We start from the raw sequence: 20,502 nt of genomic DNA, 5'->3' as shown, positions 1-20,502 counted from the left end.
TCCTTCACCAACACCGACTAAGCTATTTTGAATTTCAAACATAGTTTCAAGAATAAAGTTAAGATATTCTTCCTAATTCTTTGTGTGTTCTCTTCCCCCTGCCCCCCGCCATCATAGTCTGGTTTTGGAGTAACCATTGAGAGACAGGTCCCCCAGTGTCCCAGATCTGAACATATGCTTCTCTACATAAACACATGGTAACTGGATAAGTCTTTTCAAAAGTGCTTCCCCTCCCCACCCTTGCCCCCCCCCCATTCAGCATGTTGAGCTAGAAGAGTACTTGTCTTCTGAAAATAATTTAAGTGTTGTCATCCTCTGTGAAAATACCAGCTCACATGGCAGGAGCACATCTTGAGAGAAAGTATGTTTTCAGCAGGAGTAAATGCAAGGAGGAAACAAGGGAAGCTGTGATGGGTTGTGTAGCTGTGTATAAAAGCAGAGGCTAAAGAGAGAAAGAGGGACAAAGCTATCAATGCTCATCTTAGCATTCATGACAGGCTACTAAACCACAGCTCTTAACTCAGGCTTCTCTTCTGCTTATCTAATGTCACAAACTGCACTAATGTCACAAAACTGGTCAAGGACACTAGTCACTTGAAAATGCCTTCAATATTTAAAGGATTCAAGCATTCTGCTTAAGTACCATTTTTGGCTTACTACTCATGGGCATAACAAGGACGTAGAACAGCAAGAAGAAAACTCTTCCAAGGGAAGACATAGAGAAGGAATTTGAACTCTGTGATGAAGCAGAATGAAACATGAGTGTTACACATCAGGGATTCTTTCTATCTGAAGAACAGTTCCAACGCAGCCACACTCTGCCAAAGGCAAGTCTTGAACACATTTGACGAAGGTGAAAAATCTCCTGGCATACAGGCCCAGCAAAAGCTGTATGGCTGCCCAGATCACTGGTTTGAATATGGTTTGAATAATTTAAGTGAGGGTCTTGCCCCTGTGCTCACCCTTTGCATGGGGCTAAACTTGCATCCAAGTTGAGAGGTCGTTTCTCAGAACACTTACTGCAGCAAGTAAGCTGTACTGCTTTTCTTGTGCCCCTTTATTAGAAACAGCTGGAAGATTGAAGACTGGAGAATCAAATAAAGTAAATTTGAGCCCTGTATCTCAGTGTAACAAAAGGGCTGGAATTACAAAATAGTAATCTGAGGTATCCTTCCCATTTCTGGTTTTAAAACTTGAAAATAATGAACACATTCTTTCTCATTTAGTTCAAGATTATCACAGGAACATACTCTAATATAGTGATAGCTTAAAATTATTAAAAAGCATTTTTTTCTGTGTGTGTGTGTGTTGGAAAATGCTTTTCAAACAAAAAAAATTTTTTTGATAAAAAGTTTGGGAGATTCTTACCATATTGTACCAAGCACTAACAATAAATTTCTCCTCCATTTCTCTTTGACTTTTTGTTTTTTCATATTCTTTCTATAAAACAAACATCAAAGAAGCGTACATTTAAAACCAAAGCATAATAAAAGTATTAGTCTATATGTAAAGAATGAGGAAATACACATCTACCAGGTAACTTAAGGATTACTACCTCCAACGAATGAAACATTCTGTCCCGCTCCTGCAACTGATTTTTCAGAGCCTGAATCTCAGGAGCTGCACCCTGGTTCTGCTTAGGATCTAGGGTGCGGATGACCTGTAAGAGAAAACAAGTTTGGTTTAAGTTAAATCCTGCAAAAGCAAGTTAAATGAAGGGAAAGACATCAAGGAATTACAACCTTTTCAGTCAGGTTAAGAAATAAAAAAGTGACTTAAAACATGTCAGTGGTAAGAAATGACACCCTAAAATGAGAAACAGATGAATGTGCAGTTTTAAGAGGCTAACTCCTGTAAACCAATCTTGACAGCCAGCATAACAGAGGCTCTGCCTCTGAACATCAGCCATGATACATTAGAGCATCTGAACTTGGCTCTCTTTTACAGGACTGTGAAACAAAACTACCAATAGGAAAAAGTGACATCTAAGAGGTTCAGTATCGCAGACTCACATATGCAGTTCCTACCCCTAGCTGCACTACCCTAGGGCCACAACGGTAGAAACATTTTCTCAAAGGCTCCTCTATAGCTAAGGTTTACCTACCTGTCAGTTCCTCCTGTTTGAGGAAGGACTGCTTCGGTCCTTACAGAAAGATGCCATGATACACCTACCTGGGGTACCATGTGCTTACATTTCTAGATAGCTCTGTTAAGCCAAGAAGCATTCTGTGGCACATGCATGATCATTATGTTACTAATAATATGAAGGGACACCTGGCTATGTTCGTATGTGGCATCCATCATGGGTAGCATGACTGCTAGCAAACACAGAGCTAAACCAAGAAAAAAATCCAGCAAAATGCCTAGATTCCTAAGCCTTTACTAGAAAATAGCTTAAAACTTTTTAAGAACCTCTGGATATAAAGAAAGAGACTTCACATCTTTTGATTTTTTCCTCCTGTTTTAGAATTGTGTCCAGACACTGAAATATAACAATGCTTTAAATTTTAGTACGTCATTTTTACTGAATGATACAGATTCATAGAAGTGTACTATGTTTCTAAGAAAATACAGATTATACCTGGATACAGTTTCTATAGTGGAAGGCTATAATGATTGTACTCGCCCTCCCAAAAAAAAACCCCCAAACCAAAACAACTAAAACCCCTGAAAGTTGCTAAGAAGATCACAAAAAGCTAACCTAACTAAAACAATTAATGCTACTGTTGTATAAAACACCCTACAATAACACAGTACATACAAATAAACAAAACTTATTGGAAAGGGAAATTGTGACTTGTGTCTTTCACTGGAATACTCTGAGACACAGTCAGCAACATAAGATGTAAAAAAGACGTAATTAACAATTATTTGTTCTGATTTCCTGAAGACTTTTGAAACGTCTCACAAGAAGTAATTGAGGAAACTACACAGAAATAAAGGAAGGAAGCATCAAGTTTTGCCAAGTTAGGAACCTACTTACAGATTCCAATTTAACAATACGCAGCCATAGCAAAGATCTTGATACTACCGTGATCAGATGAACGAAGACACTGGTATGCTTTTAAGAAACTCAAATAAAATATCAAGGTATAGTAAAAGAAGTAATGGGACTATGATTGAGACCACAATATGGCCATTTCAAAGCTGGTCGTATACCCACATCCTCAATATCATACCTAAATATTAGCCACCTTCTCAATAGAAGCATATATTAAACAGTAAAGGCAAAGAGAATGCTGAACATCAGAGGAATGTAACAGCTCTCAAAGGTGGTTCAGTTAAAAAGACCACATTACTTGGAAAAAGCATTAATAAAAGAGTCCATATTAAAACAGTTTCTAAACCAGTTAGCTAAACCAGAACATGAATAGAAATCAGGGGCAAAAGATGAACAAAGAAAGCAAAATCAAATTTCAAGTGGTGAAGATGGCTCTGGCACATGTGCAATCACCTCTGCCTCTAAATTTTGAGCCCTCAAAAAGAATAAGCAATTTATGTGAGCAATTAGGACCTGATGAAATCTGAAGTAGCTACAAGCTACATTTATAAAAAAGGGTATCAAATTATGTGCTCCAGGTAAGACAGACATTACTGACTGAGCACCACAAGAAGCCTACACAACCCAGAAACACACATAAACAGATCAGGCACTTGTGAAGGGAAGAAGCCCAAACTGCCTTTTCCCTCTCCGCCAAACTGATAAAACCAGAGTTTGTTGGTCCAACTGTGCGTGTACTTGGAGTTACTGAGCTACGCTTCTATGTACAAAGAGGTAGAACTCTTCATGACAACTTTCCCATAAGTCCTCAAAAGTCTCAGCACAAATGCCAATTCAAAGTACTTTTGCTCACAGAGCTTCCTTCCCTTGAGTTGGTTTAGATAGGTGGTTCTCCAATGCTAAAATACAACACAGCTATTGCAGTTATTTCTAAACCACCAGTCCTACTATGGACACTGCTTTAGCTGCTCTATACGTTTCTCACTCAGAGACAGAAGTCCAGAAGAATTTCTGCAAAGAAATAGGTTACCACAGCATTAGAAAGAGTTTAACACCCTCTCCTTGTATCAGTCGACATGAAATGTGGTTAAAAAGGTTTGTCGGGGTGACTCAAAAATCTGTAGCAGTGGGTATACATTTTTACAGATGCATCAGAAGGGCTTATGGATAGGTAGCAAAAGGGGACAGTCATGAACACAAAACCAGGGTAAAATCTTCTGCAGAATTAATCTGTATCACATACCATAATAGTAAGAAGATACAAATAACTCACTGGACCTTCCTTCTCTTTTACTTGCTAGTGTGTGTATAGATACTGCCTTTATTTTTATTCCTGCAGAGCAGACATGCGGTGTAGTCTGTCAGAGAGGGATCATTAATGTGGAACACATATACTTACACTTTTGGCCTTTTCCAAGTATTTTTTGTATCGTTCTTCCATTTGCTTCATTTCCTCCTCCTTTTTTCGTAAAGCTTCTTGTAATTCTTCAATTTTGAGTGCTTTATGTCAGGAGATGCGCACATTGGAAAATAACATAATTATGTTTATTTTGATGTTTTTCAACAGACTTTTAAGGCACAGCTAGTATTTCAGTGGAGAAAAGCTAACATAAGGAACCTGATGTAGAAGACACCATAGTTTTAATTACTGAACAGCTCAGAAACACATTAATAATGTGTACTCCTATATAATCTCATGAGATGGCTGTTTTGTACACAAATTTTGCTTTTTAAAAAATTACGAATAAAGAGAAATGGAATCATAAATCAATCCCATTACAGAACACACTTAGAAAATGAGTTTACTAGTGAATTACAGATTCCATAATATCTTGGTATTGTAACCCAGATAAATGAGTTTTCTTATTTTATGTAAGAGGAATAATTCTTAACAAGCACAATTCTTGCTTAAATCTTCTAAACTGTAACACTGGACACAATTTATCAGACTTGTGAGATGAATATACTCCATTTAATTTTTCCCCCTCATTTTCTTAAGCAGCAGTGCAGACCAGTAGGACAATTTCATTGCAAAGCCTTTTCTTGTGATGATACAAGAATATGTCAAGCCACTATTGCTTACACATCTTCTACACATTGTCTTAGATCTCAGGGAAAGAAAAAAAAACAAACCAATTGCATCATCCTGGATCAAACAGCATACAACATCAACGTCTGGTTCTTGGACAAAGTTAGATAATTAGCAATCCTGAGTCCATTTGTTTTGCAGCCTCATTTTGAAACGTTCTTTCATGTTTTTCCTACAGTTTTCTCTCTAAGTACTCAGAAAACACTAAGCTGGTAACAGCACCAAGTAAGATTTTCATTGATCAGTAAGAAGACCAATAGCAGATGGTCTCTGAGATTGCAAGAATCCATTTTTCAAAACGAGCCATGATTCTTGTACAATGCCCAAGCATTTTGGCCATATTCAGGATAGTTAAAAGAATCTGAAAAAATAATTCACACACATTTCCTGAGCGTGGAAAGAATGGAAAAAGGTACAACTATTTTTATTTTACCAGGACAAAAGATCAGACTTGGATTTTTAAAAAGCAACTTGTAAATTCATTAAACTAAAGACAGAAGCCTCAATATGCCCTAATGTTTAGAAGCTAGCAACTCAGAAGACTGCTATTACACTCACACTGAAGCTTATCAGGTACGTTAGGATTATGTGTTTATTAGCCACTCATGAAGTCCCTGGAGCTCGTTTCCAAGTGTTCTAACATTTCCTAAGATGTGGAATTTATGACATATTCTGCCGTTTTAGCTCAGCACAAATGAAAATTCTTCTTGAATACAGAATGTATGTAACGAATACTGAACTGATATTACTATCTTCCTCAATGTCTTTATAAATAAAATTGCTTTGGCACAAACCAGAAAAGCTGCCATTAGTTGCAATCTTTCGCCTTGTTCTATAATAAGCAGGCATGAAAAAGACAGATCTACCTCCTTCAATACTTCTCAGGAAAAAGGTAGCATTTATGTGCTGAAAAACAACTGGATGCTAGGTTCTGGATACCATCTGACCAATATGACATATATCCTACATTCTCTTTGACCAGTGTCCGAAAATTTTCTGAAATTACAATGCAGTTCTGGAAACACACGGAAGAACTATATATTGGCAGTAAAAATAACCTGGTGATGGTGGCAAGGATCTCCTAAATTAGGGTCTTAAGAGACATGATAGTTCTAAACAGCTGAGGTTCAATGACAGGTATGACAGTGACTCAGTATTTCTATGGCCATTGTCATTTCTTACTATAGTGGTCTCTAAAATGTCATCCCCTGATTGCAAGTTTTAGAAACATCTTTTTGGTCACCATAGCTTCCAGAGAAATTAACAACATATGTATCATTACCATTTAAAATGTACGTTTTCTTTATCTAGCACCTCCTAATAGGTATTACAATTAAAGACATTGCACGTGAAACTTTATAAAGAAAAGAAATGGACTGCACAGGTAACTCACAACTGTTATTGCATCTTGGTTCCAAATCCTCAATAATAGCTCGTTTTTTCTGTAGCTCATTGTTAGCTTCGTGGAGCTTCTCACTGTTACAAACCATAAAAGTACATATTATTTTCACAATATTATTACTGTGCTTGAATGAACATTAAGCGATCAGATAGTGATATATTTCTGAAAGCACGATTGATTTTTGCTGTGGGACATGAGAACAAGTGACAATGTCACTGTGGAAATATTTGTTAAATAAGCTGAAAAACATCACAGTTTATGGAGAACTGTAACACCAAACAGCTTCATTCTCAGTAATTATAAACTTAACTTAGAATTACAGTTAATTGTACAATGCATGCCCAAAACAAATACTCGTAATTGAGACTACATTGAGGAAGAATGGCTAAACCCAAAGGAAACAGAAACTACTTTTTTTTTTTTTTGCAAGCCAGTCGAAAAGCAAACAGCTTTTTGCATGTTAGGGAAGTAAGAGATGCAGAAATAGCAGAACAAAATGATAACACTTCCTAAAATGTTACCTTTTATGCCATAACGTATACTAAAAAGTAAACAAATTAGTTTTGTATACATTAACAGACTTTCCTTAGAACAAAAATACTTACTCCTCTTGAGCAAAGATTTACACAATATTAAGCAAAGTTTTCTAACGACCGCAAAATGATGGTTCCTTCATCACTCTTACTGTTTTCACAAAGGCTTTCTATGAGATGAAAATAGTATCTGAACAGCATATTTCCAAACATTCCTGTGTTATCTAATTTCTCTTAGTTGTATATTTTCCAGATACATGATTAATGACTGTCTGCCTTCCTTACCATATGGAAAACACATCATTTCAAATGGCAAACAAAACAGGCAAACAAAATACTTACAGATGTTCTTCAAGTTTCTTTTTCAGAAGAATTGACTAGAATAGAAAGTTAAATGTTTTATTTTAATATATGGCAGAGCTTTAACATAATTTCAGAATTATTTTAAAACATGTCATTTTAACATTCTAACCAAAACCTAACTTTTTACTTCACTCAGTTCGAGATCACAGCTGTAAAGCCATCCTCTGTGGTAGCAATCCTTCTCTCCACAGCTGTGTGACTTTCCTGAAATTACAGTGCTTTATAACTTTACATTTTCCCAGGAACTAGGTCAATAAAAGCAAGATCCATAAATGACAACATTCTATGGCTGTTGTTTTAATTTCTTCAGTACTTTTGTAATTACACTTAATAAATTAAACTGATATCGGACAGTACAGCAAAATTTGCTAGAAGAGCTGTCCTACCAACATTGCAATGCAATTTGCATGAAGACATGTAGCAAATTAGTTAAAGTAAATTCCTGTCCCCATAGAAACTAAAGGGAGTAGAGTGTTTCTGACTGGAGTATAGCAGAAATTTTACCCTTTTTCTGTTTCTCATCCTTATTTGTTTCTGACTGGAGTATAGCAGAAATTTTACTCTTTTTCTGTTTCTTATCTTTATTGATTACAGACACATAAAAATTACCATACAACTTACAGTGTTCCACTTCCTGGTTAAATCACATTTTGATAAGCTCTTTGAATAAAAGCTTCAAAGTAAATTTTATTTTAATTTTAAACTCACTTCATACACAGTGAGTCTCTTTCAAAAAAAATAAACCTAATAAATGTCTATAAACTGAAAGTAGTGTTAAGTAAATAGAAAGCCATACTCACAATAGCCTTGAGCAGAAGCCCATGCCAAGAAACAGAGATGACATTAGTATAAAGCAAAACAGCAGCCAACAGAAGAAACTATTTAGAAAGTCATGAACAGAAAAAGTTAAAGCTATGTATTTTTTCATGCATGTGCATTTTTCTCCTCTGTTCTCATTAGCAGTTTCATCCTGTAACATTTTCTAAAACATATCACTAAAAACAAAAATATAAAAATAGTAAAGAAGCACATTTGTAAATCATTGTGTTTAAAAAACAGAATTTCAAAGGAGAGCAACCGCTATTTTGGAAAGTCACTTCAAAACAAAAATCATAAAAGTAACAAAACAGGAGAAAAATATGCAGTTTATTGGGCTACAACCAAAATTAAGAGATGCATGTGTTTTTGTGGAGCAATTCTGAACTGTGTTACTGCCACACTGATTGAATACAAGACAAATGTAGAATATTTAAATCAGAATATTTAAATAGAAGCCTTTTTGGCTTCTATTTATCCTGTATCAATCACATTGGAGGTCTAGCATGTGACTGATGGTCCAGAATGCTATCAAAATATAAGATAATCAACAAAATTACTTCATTGCTTTTCCTCCAATGGTCTTTCAGTAAAGATTTAGACACCTGGCCAACAGAGACAATTACCATGTGCACTCCAAAAAAACTTTTAGCTTTGTTATAGTGTAAATACTTCAAAATACTATCTTTGATCACATTCCTGGGTGATGCTTTTTCATTATTTCAAAGTAGAATTTCCTTATCACACTACAGGAAAAGGGAGGAGCACATATTAACAAGCCAGCATGACTCTACTGACTTCAGAGCCAGAAACCTGTAGCAGCTAAGGATCTGCAGGTTTTGTCCATTTGGCTTTATTCTTTTGCAGTCCTCTGAACAACTGCAGCAACACCACCTTTTCTGTAACAATAAATGTTTGTATGCATCTTTCATGGTCACAAAGCATTTGAACTGGCACCATCATTTATGTCTGATCATTTAGGGGACTACAGGTAGGTTTGGACAAAAAAGGGAAAAGTTGGCAGCAGTGCCTATTTTCCTAAGGTAAGAAAATAAAAATTGAACTCAGCTTTTCTTTTGGGATCCTTGTATTGCACTTGGGTTTAGCTTCGAACAGACACAACTACTTGTCAACATTGATTCCACTGGTATATTTTCATATGTATTATTCACATAGTACCAGCATGGTTGTGGGAATAACCACTCTCCCATCTAGACAGATCATATGTTCTCACAGGCAAGAAACTAACAACAATAAATAGCACACACAATTAAAAGAAGCAGGACTGAGTTTACCCAGAGTAATTTACCCAAGACAAAAGAATAGGAAAAAGAATAAAAGCTAAAATGTGCTATTTTAGCCACCCAAAGATCCTGTATATACTTGTAGCAAGGCAGATAAATTCAAATAAATTACTCTAGAAATGGGCAAACATTACTTTTTTTTCCTGAAGTCTCAGTCAGCTTCAAATACACATATCCAAATCCTCTGCTCCTAAAAAATAATTACTGTAATTGTTGTTCTCTCATAGGAAGGCCAGTCTCTTAAAAAAAAATCCCAATTCATAAAAAAAAAAAGGTTTCTCTAATTTTGAGCTAGTTTTACATGTAACTTCATTCAAATGTTTTATCTGTTCATAATGGAAGAATATTTCTATGAGAAAACTGTAAAATCAGCAAATGCACACTCGCCATTTTGCTTTTTCATCCCACTGCTAACAAGTTCCACCTACAAAACACCAGGAAAAAATAGTTACTATGGTGTGGTTTTAGAAAAGAGGTATCCTCCCCAGTATTTAATTGTTGCCTTTCTACATTAAAAAAACTACAGAAATAAAGTCTTTTTCCTGGAAATTACTTTCATGCTTAATGAAGCCAAAGGAACAGGTCTGTCCCCTTTTTGAGGACAAAGTTTGGTTTTGTTCTGCATGTTAAGGCCACAGGCAGATGGCTAGGCTCTGGCTTGAGGTTAAGCTAACGTAGCAGGGTGAGGGAAGCCAAGTCACATGACTTGAGAAAATTGCTTGATGAGACTGGTAGCACTGTGAGAATATGAGAGAAGTTATGAACAGTGCCATGAGAGATGGTCAGATTTCACAGATGCTGAGAGTAATCATAGAATCATATAACAGTTTGGGTTGGAAGGGACCTTTAAAGGTCATCTAGTCCAACCCCCCTGCAATAAGCAGGAGCATCTTCAACTAGGTCAGGCTGCTCAGAGCTCCGTCCAACCTGGCCTGGAATGTTTGATGTCCAGGGATGGGGCAACTACCACCTCTCTGGGCAACCTGTTCCAGTGTTTCACTAAACGAGCAAAGTGGCTGAACTTCACAAGTAATCAGAGGTAACAGAGTTTTGAGGACCTTTTAGGGAGGTCAGGAGGACTGAGTAACTGTATCAGTAACAGCATATAAGGCCAAGATTGTGTATGTAACAGTATGAGAAACACCATACATGGTATGGATTTAGCAAGACTAGGTCTAGTGGGGTAGAAGTAATTAAAGGCAGGTTGTTTATGGAGGAAGGGATTAGGGCAGAGAAAGGGAGAACAAGGTGACAAAAGAGAGTGATAATAAGGCAAGCTGTTCAGGGTACCTGCTGAGCCCTACACATGACCACTGCATTCTGGAGGACCATAAATCAAACCTGTTATTCTGACCACACCAGGCATGTCTAAGTTGATTCTGTAGTCTGGAAGACTGGTGTAAGGAGGCCTTTCCCTGGCTAGGAAGGCAACAGACAGGGTGAACTAATCATGCATCTCAACAGGATGTGTCAGTTCCCATTACAGGCCTAATGGCACTGATACCTTCCTAACATCCGCCTTCCACTGCACTTCAACACAAAATCAAAACTGCTTCCCCATGTGGACCGAGGCAGCAGCATGTATCATTGCAACGATACTTGTCTGGGTTATGATAGTGCTTTTACTACTTTTTTGAAAGCCTAAAAATTACTTCAACTTTGAAAACAAACTAAACTAAAAAAAACCACCCAAAAACCTCCAAGCCTTCATGATACATTTCTGGACTGAATACAAATGGGATCTTCAGTTGTCTGGGTTGAGCATATTTACAGTGTAAGCATACAAAAATACGGATTTCAGTGCACTGTTGCAGAAAAGTAGTGGCAAACAGAGGAAGCATCAACAAACTGTATGCTGTGTCTCTCCTTATCCTTTTTCTCATGCTTCTGAAGAATCACTCTTTTGGTAAGTATATCTTAAGTGTAACTCAGGTGGTCCCAGCACTTCCATCTACTCGAGCAGCTGGGTTTAATTCCAAGGTTTGCTCTGCTTTCTGTGGGAGATTGGATGAGGTGTCCATACTGTCACAGGTTCTTGCAGCCTCAATACTGAGTCTATACTCTCTTTTGCTTCTTTAAGAGTAAATGAAATCCTACACACCAAACTCAGCAAAACAGGCCATGGGATTAATGCCTATAAATCACCACTGGCATGGTCAGACCTACGCAGAAGCCAGGAATGCAGCAACTGCATCATGAACCTGCCAGCTCTCACTTGACAAGGGCTGCCTGGTACACATAGCAGGCTGTACCACAGTGTTGCAATGGTGTTGTTTTGCTGTTAACAGAATCATCTCAGATGATGCCTACATAGGCTGCAACCAGTCCTGTAAGTGAGCTGCAGACACATCCTAAATTACTGTCCAAACCAGCACCTCAAAAAGGGACACAATAAAAATTGCAGTGAATAAAGCTGAATTAAATTAGATAGGGATCACTTAGAATACTCAGTATCTGAGAAAATTTTTTTCATATTCTTGTTCACCCTGAAAAGTCTTATTTTGGCCATTAACCAAGACAACAATGAATATCTCAGAATCACATAATAGTATGGACCTATTTTAAAATGCATTCTAAACCACATTTTAAGTTACTTAGGAAAATAATCGTAGTTGAACTCAGCTTAGGTGTTTTACTTTCATACCATTTATTCTGAAAATTAAAAGGATAAGCTAAATTAAACACACTCTTAAGTGAAAATAAGCATCTAGTAAGAACTTTCACTGTTTTATATATATTAGTTAAAACAAAACCACAAAAATAGAAAGCAACACATTACAATTTGTTGCCAATTAGCAATACAATACACTGAGATTGTGAGCATACACTGTGCACGTACAGTCCAGCAAATCACTGATTTCAAGAAAGTTCTAGAGCTTCTTCTCTCAAACACAGGAGATGGCAAACACAATTTTTGAGTGGAAGACTGAAAGTTGTTTTCCACACTAACTCTGCCAAAATGTGTATCATTACATTAAAAATAAATTTAACTCTGTATACAGAAACAGAAAATACTGCATTATGTTGATGGCCTAATTATTTGACTTTCTGTTTGTTTGTTTTGGCCTGCCTGTCTTCTTGCATTACAAGATACATTTACATCCACAATTACAGAGCTTCCACTGGCAGGAAAGGCTTTAACTTTCATTAAGGAAACTAAACCAAAAATAACTTCAGATACTTTATTAAGACATGAAGAATTAACATTTCCTTAATTCCCTGAAAAACTCTCTATTCTAATTAAATAAATTTAATGTTAAGTTTACTATTGGAAGAAACACAATTAATCAAATAAAACATATTTGACACCTTCTCTGCATAGGATGATTTTCTTTTCTAGACAAATGTCTTACTATGTCTTACATCCTATTTAGAGAATCACTACTTAGTGATAAGACCATACAAGTAAATATGGAAAACTATGAGAAATCACCATTTGCATACTTCTTTTACTTATTTTCTTTACAAAAAGATGGAAGTTTCAAAAATGGTAACTACTTGAATGTAAGTTTCATGTACATTTCTACTTACATCTTCAGCTTTTGAACCTTGATCCTGCAAAGATTTTTGTAGTTCTTCAACCTGGGACTGCACTTCTAGAAGTCTCTGATTTACCAACCTAGGAAACAGATAATATTTTGGTTTTCAGAAAAAAACAAAACTGCAAGAGGAAGCCTGAGATTTCTAGTGTTCAGTGTTTTCAGGTCATCCACACATGACCTGATGCAATATTATATCTTATTCACAGAAAATTTACAACAGTAGTTAGACCATACAGCAGTTCCAGAGATTATAGCCTCCAGTCATCCAGAACATTCCAATACTCTTTGAAGACAACTTAACTGGATGTATTAAGAAATCATTTCTGTATACATGAAACAAGAGTTTCTAACAGTCAGTTTTACTGTGTAAGAGCTACTAGCTTACTGCTTTTACACACTCAAGGAGTCATATAGACCTGTAGGCTGGAAGGGATCTCCACAGGTTGTCTAAATCCCCTCCTCCTTAAAGCAGATGCACTTACAGCAGATTGCTGGGAACCACATCTAGTCCAGGTTTGGACACCTTTAAGGATGGAGGTCTGACAATCTCTTTGGGCATCTCTTCTAGAGCTCAGACCCATACTCCATATTGTGTCTGTTGCCTCTTGTCCTTTCACTGTCAATCTCAATGAATAGTCTGCCTCTCTCTTTTTGACACGTTCCCATCAGGTAGACGTAGATCACAGTATTATCTCCTCCATGCCACCTTTTCTTTGGCCTGAACAAGCACAGTTCTCAGTCTTATGCCTCACACCATATGCTGCAGCATCCCTCCTTAGCAGTATTCTTCTGCATTCCTGTACATCCATATCTTTCTAGTACTGGGGAATCCAAAATTATATGCTATGTCCAGATGTGATCTCGTAAGTACTGATGAGAGGGAAAGGATCATTTTCCCAGACTGCCTGCCTGCACCCTGGTGAAGATAGCCCAGATCACAGTCAGCTGCAAGGTCCTCAGCTGACACATCCTCCTTTGCTGCCCACTGGGACCCCAGGGCTTTTGCAGCAGAGCTGCTCCCCAGCCTACTGGTACTAGCCAGCATTGTCAGGCTCCTCCAAGCCAGGGATGGGGCTCCCGTCAGCTCATTTCTCTGAACTGCTGAGTTCCTCTGAATAACAGCTCTCCTTTTCAGCATATCAATCACTCCTCCCAAAGTGGTACCATTCTCAAACTTGCTGAGAGTATAGTCCCTCCCATCAGGTAAGTTGTTAATAAGGGTGATGAATAGCATTGGTCCTGGCACTGATGCCCGAGGAACTGGTTGCGAGTTGGATTTGTACCACTGATGATAAAGCTTTAGGCTCACCTGTCCAACCAATTTTCCACTCACTTTATTGTCCACTTAGACTTTATCTAACCATTCTGAACATAAGGATACTATGGGAGACTATGTCAAAGGCTTTCATAAAGCTAAGTACGGTCCACTGTTTCACCCTTCTTCACATAGGCAGTGGTCTCATTGTTAAGACAATTGGATTAGGTAGGTATGATTTTCCCTGAATAAATTCATGTTGGCCCTTCCCAATTACTTTCTTATCCCTCATGTGGCTGGAAACAGATTTCAGTTGAGCTTGCTTTGTGAAATTCCCATAAAATGAGCTGTGGCTGACCAGTCTGTGTAGTTCTCCAGACTCTCTTTCTTGCCCTTCTTGAAGGTGAGTGCAGTATTTACCTTTTCTCAGGCTTCAGGAACCTTCCCCAATCAAAGAAGAAGATTAGAGAGCAGATTCAAAGCTTAGATAGAGAGCAGTCTCACAATACGATCAGCCAGCTACCTTAGCATGCTCAGATGCATGCTGTCTGGTCCCATGGACATCTGTGTGCTGACTGGCTTAATCTAGCAGGGTCATCTAGAGTGGGTTGCCCAGGAACACGTAGTGTTGGGTTTTAAATACCTCCAAGGATGGAGACAATCTCTCTGGGCAACCTATTCCAGTGTTCAGCAACACACCCAGTAAAAAAAAGTATGTTCTTACATTTAGATGAAATGTCATGGCTTTTTATTTCTGCCCACTGCCTCTTGCTCTGTTGTTGGGCATCACTGTTAAGAGTCTAGCTCCACCTCCTTTAGACCCTCTGTGCTGGTTTTGGGGTGGTATAAAGTTAATTTTCTTCACAGTAGTTAGTATGGAGCTGGTTTGGGTTTGTGCTGGAAACAGTGTTGATAATGCAGAGATGTTTTCGTTTCTGCTGAGCAGTGCTTACACAGAGTCAAGGCCTTTTCTGTTTCCCACACCACCCAACGAGCAAGTAGGCAGGGGGTGCACAATAAGTTGGGATGGGACACAGCTGGGACAGCTGACCCCAACTGACCAAACGCATGTTCCAGACCATATGATGTCATGCTCAGCATATAAAGGTGGAGGAAGAAGAAGGAAGGGGGACATTTGGAGTTACATTTGACTTCCCAAGTAACCATTACGCGTGCTGGAGCCCTGCTTTCCTGGGGATGGCTGAACACCTGCCTGCCGATGGGAAGTGGTGAATGAATTCCTTGGTTTGCTTTGCTTGTATGTGCAGCTTTTGCTTTACTTATTAAACTGTCTTTATCTTAGCCCACAATTTTTCTCACTCTTACCCTTCTGATTCTCTCCCCCATCCCACTTTGAGGGAGGTCAGTGAGTGGCTGCATGGTGCTTAGTTGCTGGGTGGGCTTAAACCATGACACTCTCCCATCAGATATTTATAAACATTGATAAGATCTGCCCTGAGCCTTCTCTTTTCCAGGCTACACAGTCTCTATCCCTCACACTCTCCTTATATGAAAGATGTTGCAGTCCTGTAATCACACCCTTGTGGCCTTTCACTGGACTGACTCCAGTAAGTCCATGTCCTTCTTGTAGTGGGGAGGCCAGTATCGGACACAGTACAGTCAAAAGTATATGGCATTGTTAGGAAAGTCAATTGAAACAGAGGACAAAACTTCTTACCTGTTTTCTGTCTCCAATTCATTCTTCCGCAAGTTTGCATCATCAAGAAGGCTCTGCAACAAGGCAATCTTTTCATTGTCAGAACCTTCTTGGTTCAACTTTAACATCTTGTTCTCATGCTGAAGGCGAATGAGTTTCTCCCTAAACACATAAAATACAATTTTGTACAAAAAGTATGCCAGTCTCTATAAAGAAGAAAACAGTTTACCACAGGAGGTGTAAATATAACGTAAAGATCATCTTTACTTCTTTAAGGTAGACAGTTGAAACAACAATCACGTCTTCAAACCCCCAAATAGAAACCTGATTAAAGGAGCTGTAATTGTAGAAAGCACAACACAAGGAAGCTGCCTGTGTGCCTCTGTAAGATCTCAGAGTCCAGTTGGACAGATTTAGTTAGAAAGTGGAGAATGCAAAGCTTGGTGCAAAGTGTTAAGGGAGGTTGTAATCTCAGCTGTCACTGAACTACTGCATGAACCTGGCAAGTCACGTCTACCCTGTTGCTCTGTTTTCAAAGAATCATAGAACCATTTAGGTTGGAAAAGACCCTTCAGATCATCAAGTCCAACCACTAACCTAACACTACCAAATCTACCACTAAACTTTGTCCCCATAAGCCACATCTACATGTCTTTTAAATACCTCCAGGGATGGTGACTCAATCACTTCCCTAGGCAGCCTGTTCCAGTGCTTGACAACCCTTTCGGTGAAGAAATTTTTCCTAATATCCAATCTAAACCTTCCCTGGCACAACGTGAAGCTGTTTCCTCTTGTCCTATCACTTCTTACTTGGGAAAAGAGACTGACACCCACCTCGCTACAACCTCCTTTCAGGCAGTTGTAGAAAGCGGTAAGGTCTCCCTTGAACCTCCTTTTCTCCAGGCTAAACAACCTCAGTTCCCTCAGCTGCTCCTCATAAGACTAGTGCTCTAGACCTTTCACCAGCTTCTTTGCCCTTCTTTGGACGCTCCTGAGCACCTCAGTTTCTTTCTTGTAGTAAGGGGCCCAAAAATGAACACAGCATTCAAGGTGCAGTCTCACCAGTGCCAAGTATCATAGAATCATAGTGTCCTGGTTTCATCTGGGATAGAGTTAATTGTCTTCCTAGTAGCTGGTACAGTGTTATGTTTTGAGTTCAGTCTAAGAAGAATGTTGATAACACCGATGCTTTCAGTTGTTGCTAAGTAGTGCTTCGTCCAAAGTCAAGGATTTTTCAGCTTCTCATGCCCAGCCAGCGAGAAAGCTGGAGGGGCACAAGAAGTTGGCACAGGACACAGCCAGGGCAGCTGACTCAAACTGGCCAACGGGGTATTCCATACCAGAGGACATCACATCTAGTATAGGAACACAGGGGAGTGGGGTGGGGAATCGCCGCTCGGGGACTAGCTGGGTGTCGGGTGAGTGACGAGCAACTGCACTGCGCATCATTTGTACATTCCAATCCTTTAATTATTGCTGTTGTCATTTTATTAGTGTTATCATTATCATAATTAGTTTCTTCTTTTCTGTTCTATTAAACCTTTCTTATGTCAACCCATGAGTTTTACTTCTTTTCCCGACTTTCTCCCCCATCCCACTGGGTGTGGGCGGGGAGTGAGCAAGCAGCTGCGTGGTGCTTAGTTGCTGGCTGGGGTTAAACCACGACACATAGAATCATTTAGGTTGGAAAAGACCTTTAAGATCATCGAGTCCAACCGTCAAACCAACACCACCATGCCTATTAAACCATGTCTTGAAGTGCCACATCTACGTGTTTTTTGAACACCTCCAGGGATGGTGACTCCACTACTTTCCTGGGCAGCCTGTTCCAATGTCTGACAACCATTTCAGTTAAGAAATTTGTTTTAATATCCAGTCTAAACCTCCCCTGGCACAACTTGAGGCCATTTCCTCTTGTCCTAGTTACTTGATAGAAGAGACCAGTATCCACCTCACTACAACCTCCTTTCCCGTAGTTGTAGAGAGCGATAAGGTCTCCCCTCAGCCTCCTTTTCTCCAGGCTAAACAACCCCAGTTTCCTCAGCTGCTCCTCATAAGACTTGTGCTTCAAGTCCTTCACCAGCTTTCTTGCCCTTCTCTGGACACGTTCCAGCAACTCAATGTCTTTCCTGTAGTGAGGGGCCCAAAATCAAACACAGTACTCAAGGTGCAGCTTCACCAGTGCCAAATACAGGGGAACAATCACTTCCCTGCTCCTGCTGGCCACACTATTTCTGATGCAGGCTAGGATGCCGTTGGCTTTCTTGGCCACCTGGGCACACTGCTGGCTCATATTCAGCTGGCTGTCAACCAGCACCCCCAGGTCTTTTTCTGCCAGGCAGCTTTCCAGCCACTCTTCCCCAGCCTGTAGCATTTCATGGGGCTGTTGTGACCCAAGTGCAGGGCCCAGCACTTGGCCTTGTAGAACCTCATACAATTGGCCTCAGCCCATCGATCCAGCCTGTCCAGATCCCTCTGTAGAGCCTTCCTACCCTCAAGTAGATCAACCCTCCCTTCCAACTTGGCGTCATCTGCAAACTTACTTGAGGGAGCACTTGATCCCCTCATCCAGATCATTGATAAAGATATTAAATAGAAATGACCCCAGTACTGAGCCCTGGGGAACACCACTTGTGACCAGCTGCCAGCTGGATTTAACTCCATTCACCACAACTTTTTGGGTCAGGCCACCCAGCCATTTTTTTACCCAGTTTATTCATAAAAATGCTGTGGGAAATGGTTTCAAAGGCTTTACTAAATTCCAGGTAAACAACAGCCAGGCCATTTCCCTCCTCCATCCTGTCACAGGAGATCAGGTCAGTCAAGTAGGACCTGCCTTTCATAAACCCATGCTGACTAGGCCTGATCACCTGGTTGTCCTGTACATGGTGTGTGATGGCACTCAGGATGATCTGCTCCACAACCTGCCCCAGCACCAACGTCAGGCTGACAGTAGTTCCCTGGATCCTCCTTCTGTCCCTTCTTGTAGAGGGTGTCACTTTTGGTAACCTCCAGTCAACTGGGACCTCCCGAGTTAGCCAGGAATGCTGGTAAGCGATGCAAAGTGCCTTGGTGAGCACTTCTGCCAGCTCCCTCAGTACCTTTGGGTGAATCCCATCCAGCCCCATAGACCTGTGTGTCTACATGGTGCAAGCAGGTTGCTAACCATTTCCCTTTGATTATGGGGGCTTCATTCTGCACTTCTTCCCTGCCTTCCAGCTCAGTGGGCTGTGTACCCTGAGAACAATTGGTTTTACTATTAAAGACTGAGGCAAAGAAGGTGTGAGAGATCAAGAGACTGGCAACCATTTTGTCTCAAAAGCAGGTAGCTGCAAGCAGCCAAAACAGGACGTGCCCTGTAGAAGTGGGGCAGGGAACTGTTTCGAAAGGCTTTCTAGCAGTTGGGCCTGGAAGAGGCTTTCTGGCAATTGTCCTTCTGCGAAGTTTTCTAGTGGTTGCATTTTGGATGTTTTATCACAGGTTTGGACTTTTGGCACGGGCCCTTACCACAGCAGTTGTGTAAACAAATTAAATGGGATAAGGGAGCATCAGCGCCTCCCCACCCCCCACTCCCTCCTCAAGAAAACCCCACAACACATGCGCAAAAGGCTCTTGGACTAGGGTATTGATATAGAGAACTAACTACTAATTGCTCAATGATTGTCTCTCTATAACTTTACATACAAAGACTGGTGTTTGTAAGCAGGAACCAAAATCTTGTCGAGAAGACACAAGTAGAGGCCTTGCTTGAATAGATAGGGCTGGCAAAGATACGAACTCCTGCCTTTGTTCTTGTAACCATATGATTCTTGTAACACTGCTTACCAAGGATTGGTGTCTGTCAAGGATTAAGCATGTCAGGGACCGGTACTCGTCAAGGACGGATGCATTAACCAAGGAAGTGATAACAAGAACTGAAATATAGGTCTAAGATAAGGTGTATGAGAAGCAACCATAAAACTGTTATAATTGCCTAGTAAGAAGAGAGCATGCATGAATGACTGAAGTTCATCTAAAGGACAGAAGAGGAAGACAGAACCCCTGAAGAAGTAAACGACTACCAGAGACAAATCTGAGCATGCGCAATGATGACATATACATTTTAGAATTGCTGACACAAGCCTTTTTAATTACTCCACCTCACTTATGCATATGTATGTTTTTGTATTGAATAACCTTATGAATATGTATATTTACATTGTATAAATTCCTGGTAAATTGTGCAACGGTGTGCACGATAGGTGGAGCGATCCCCCGTGCAACCAGCGCTGTCAATAAAGAATACCTACTTAATAGTTAATCAAACTATTGAGTTAATTTCTTTGAATCAATCTGGCGACCCAGATGGGACCCTCACTGCTCGGCTGCAGGACCCGCTGAGAACAGGACTCCCTAGGGTACCCCGGGATTTTCCCGGAGGGACTCCTCGCCTCACTCGGATCACTGCGGGACCAGACAAGGACACCATCTAAAGGATTAAAGGTATTCTTTACGTCTTTGGGTTTGGGACCGGTCATTTGGAAAAGCTATCCATAAATCA

General features: G+C 39.7%; 1 protein-coding gene across 7 annotated transcripts in view; it reads right to left on the bottom strand.

The window, feature by feature from the left end:
* LOC126035733 (protein Hook homolog 3) overlaps positions 1 to 20,502 on the bottom strand; it is a 111,573-nt gene that overhangs the window by 13,160 nt on the left and 77,911 nt on the right. For all 7 annotated transcript variants that reach the window (XM_049794590.1, XM_049794589.1, XM_049794593.1 and 4 more), the window contains 7 exons: positions 15,984 to 16,124; positions 13,040 to 13,127; positions 7,368 to 7,402; positions 6,484 to 6,566; positions 4,401 to 4,501; positions 1,556 to 1,660; positions 1,369 to 1,440 (listed from right to left, as the gene is read on the bottom strand). In XM_049794590.1, the coding sequence (XP_049650547.1) occupies positions 1,369 to 1,440; positions 1,556 to 1,660; positions 4,401 to 4,501; positions 6,484 to 6,566; positions 7,368 to 7,402; positions 13,040 to 13,127; positions 15,984 to 16,124 (625 nt within the window). The remainder of the gene's footprint in view (positions 1 to 1,368; positions 1,441 to 1,555; positions 1,661 to 4,400; positions 4,502 to 6,483; positions 6,567 to 7,367; positions 7,403 to 13,039; positions 13,128 to 15,983; positions 16,125 to 20,502) is intronic.

The sequence above is a fragment of the Accipiter gentilis genome, chromosome Z (genome assembly GCF_929443795.1).
Source record: "Accipiter gentilis chromosome Z, bAccGen1.1, whole genome shotgun sequence".
In the NCBI taxonomy this organism is placed as follows: domain Eukaryota; kingdom Metazoa; phylum Chordata; class Aves; order Accipitriformes; family Accipitridae; genus Astur; species Astur gentilis.
This window is presented reverse-complemented; position numbering and strand designations above follow the sequence as displayed.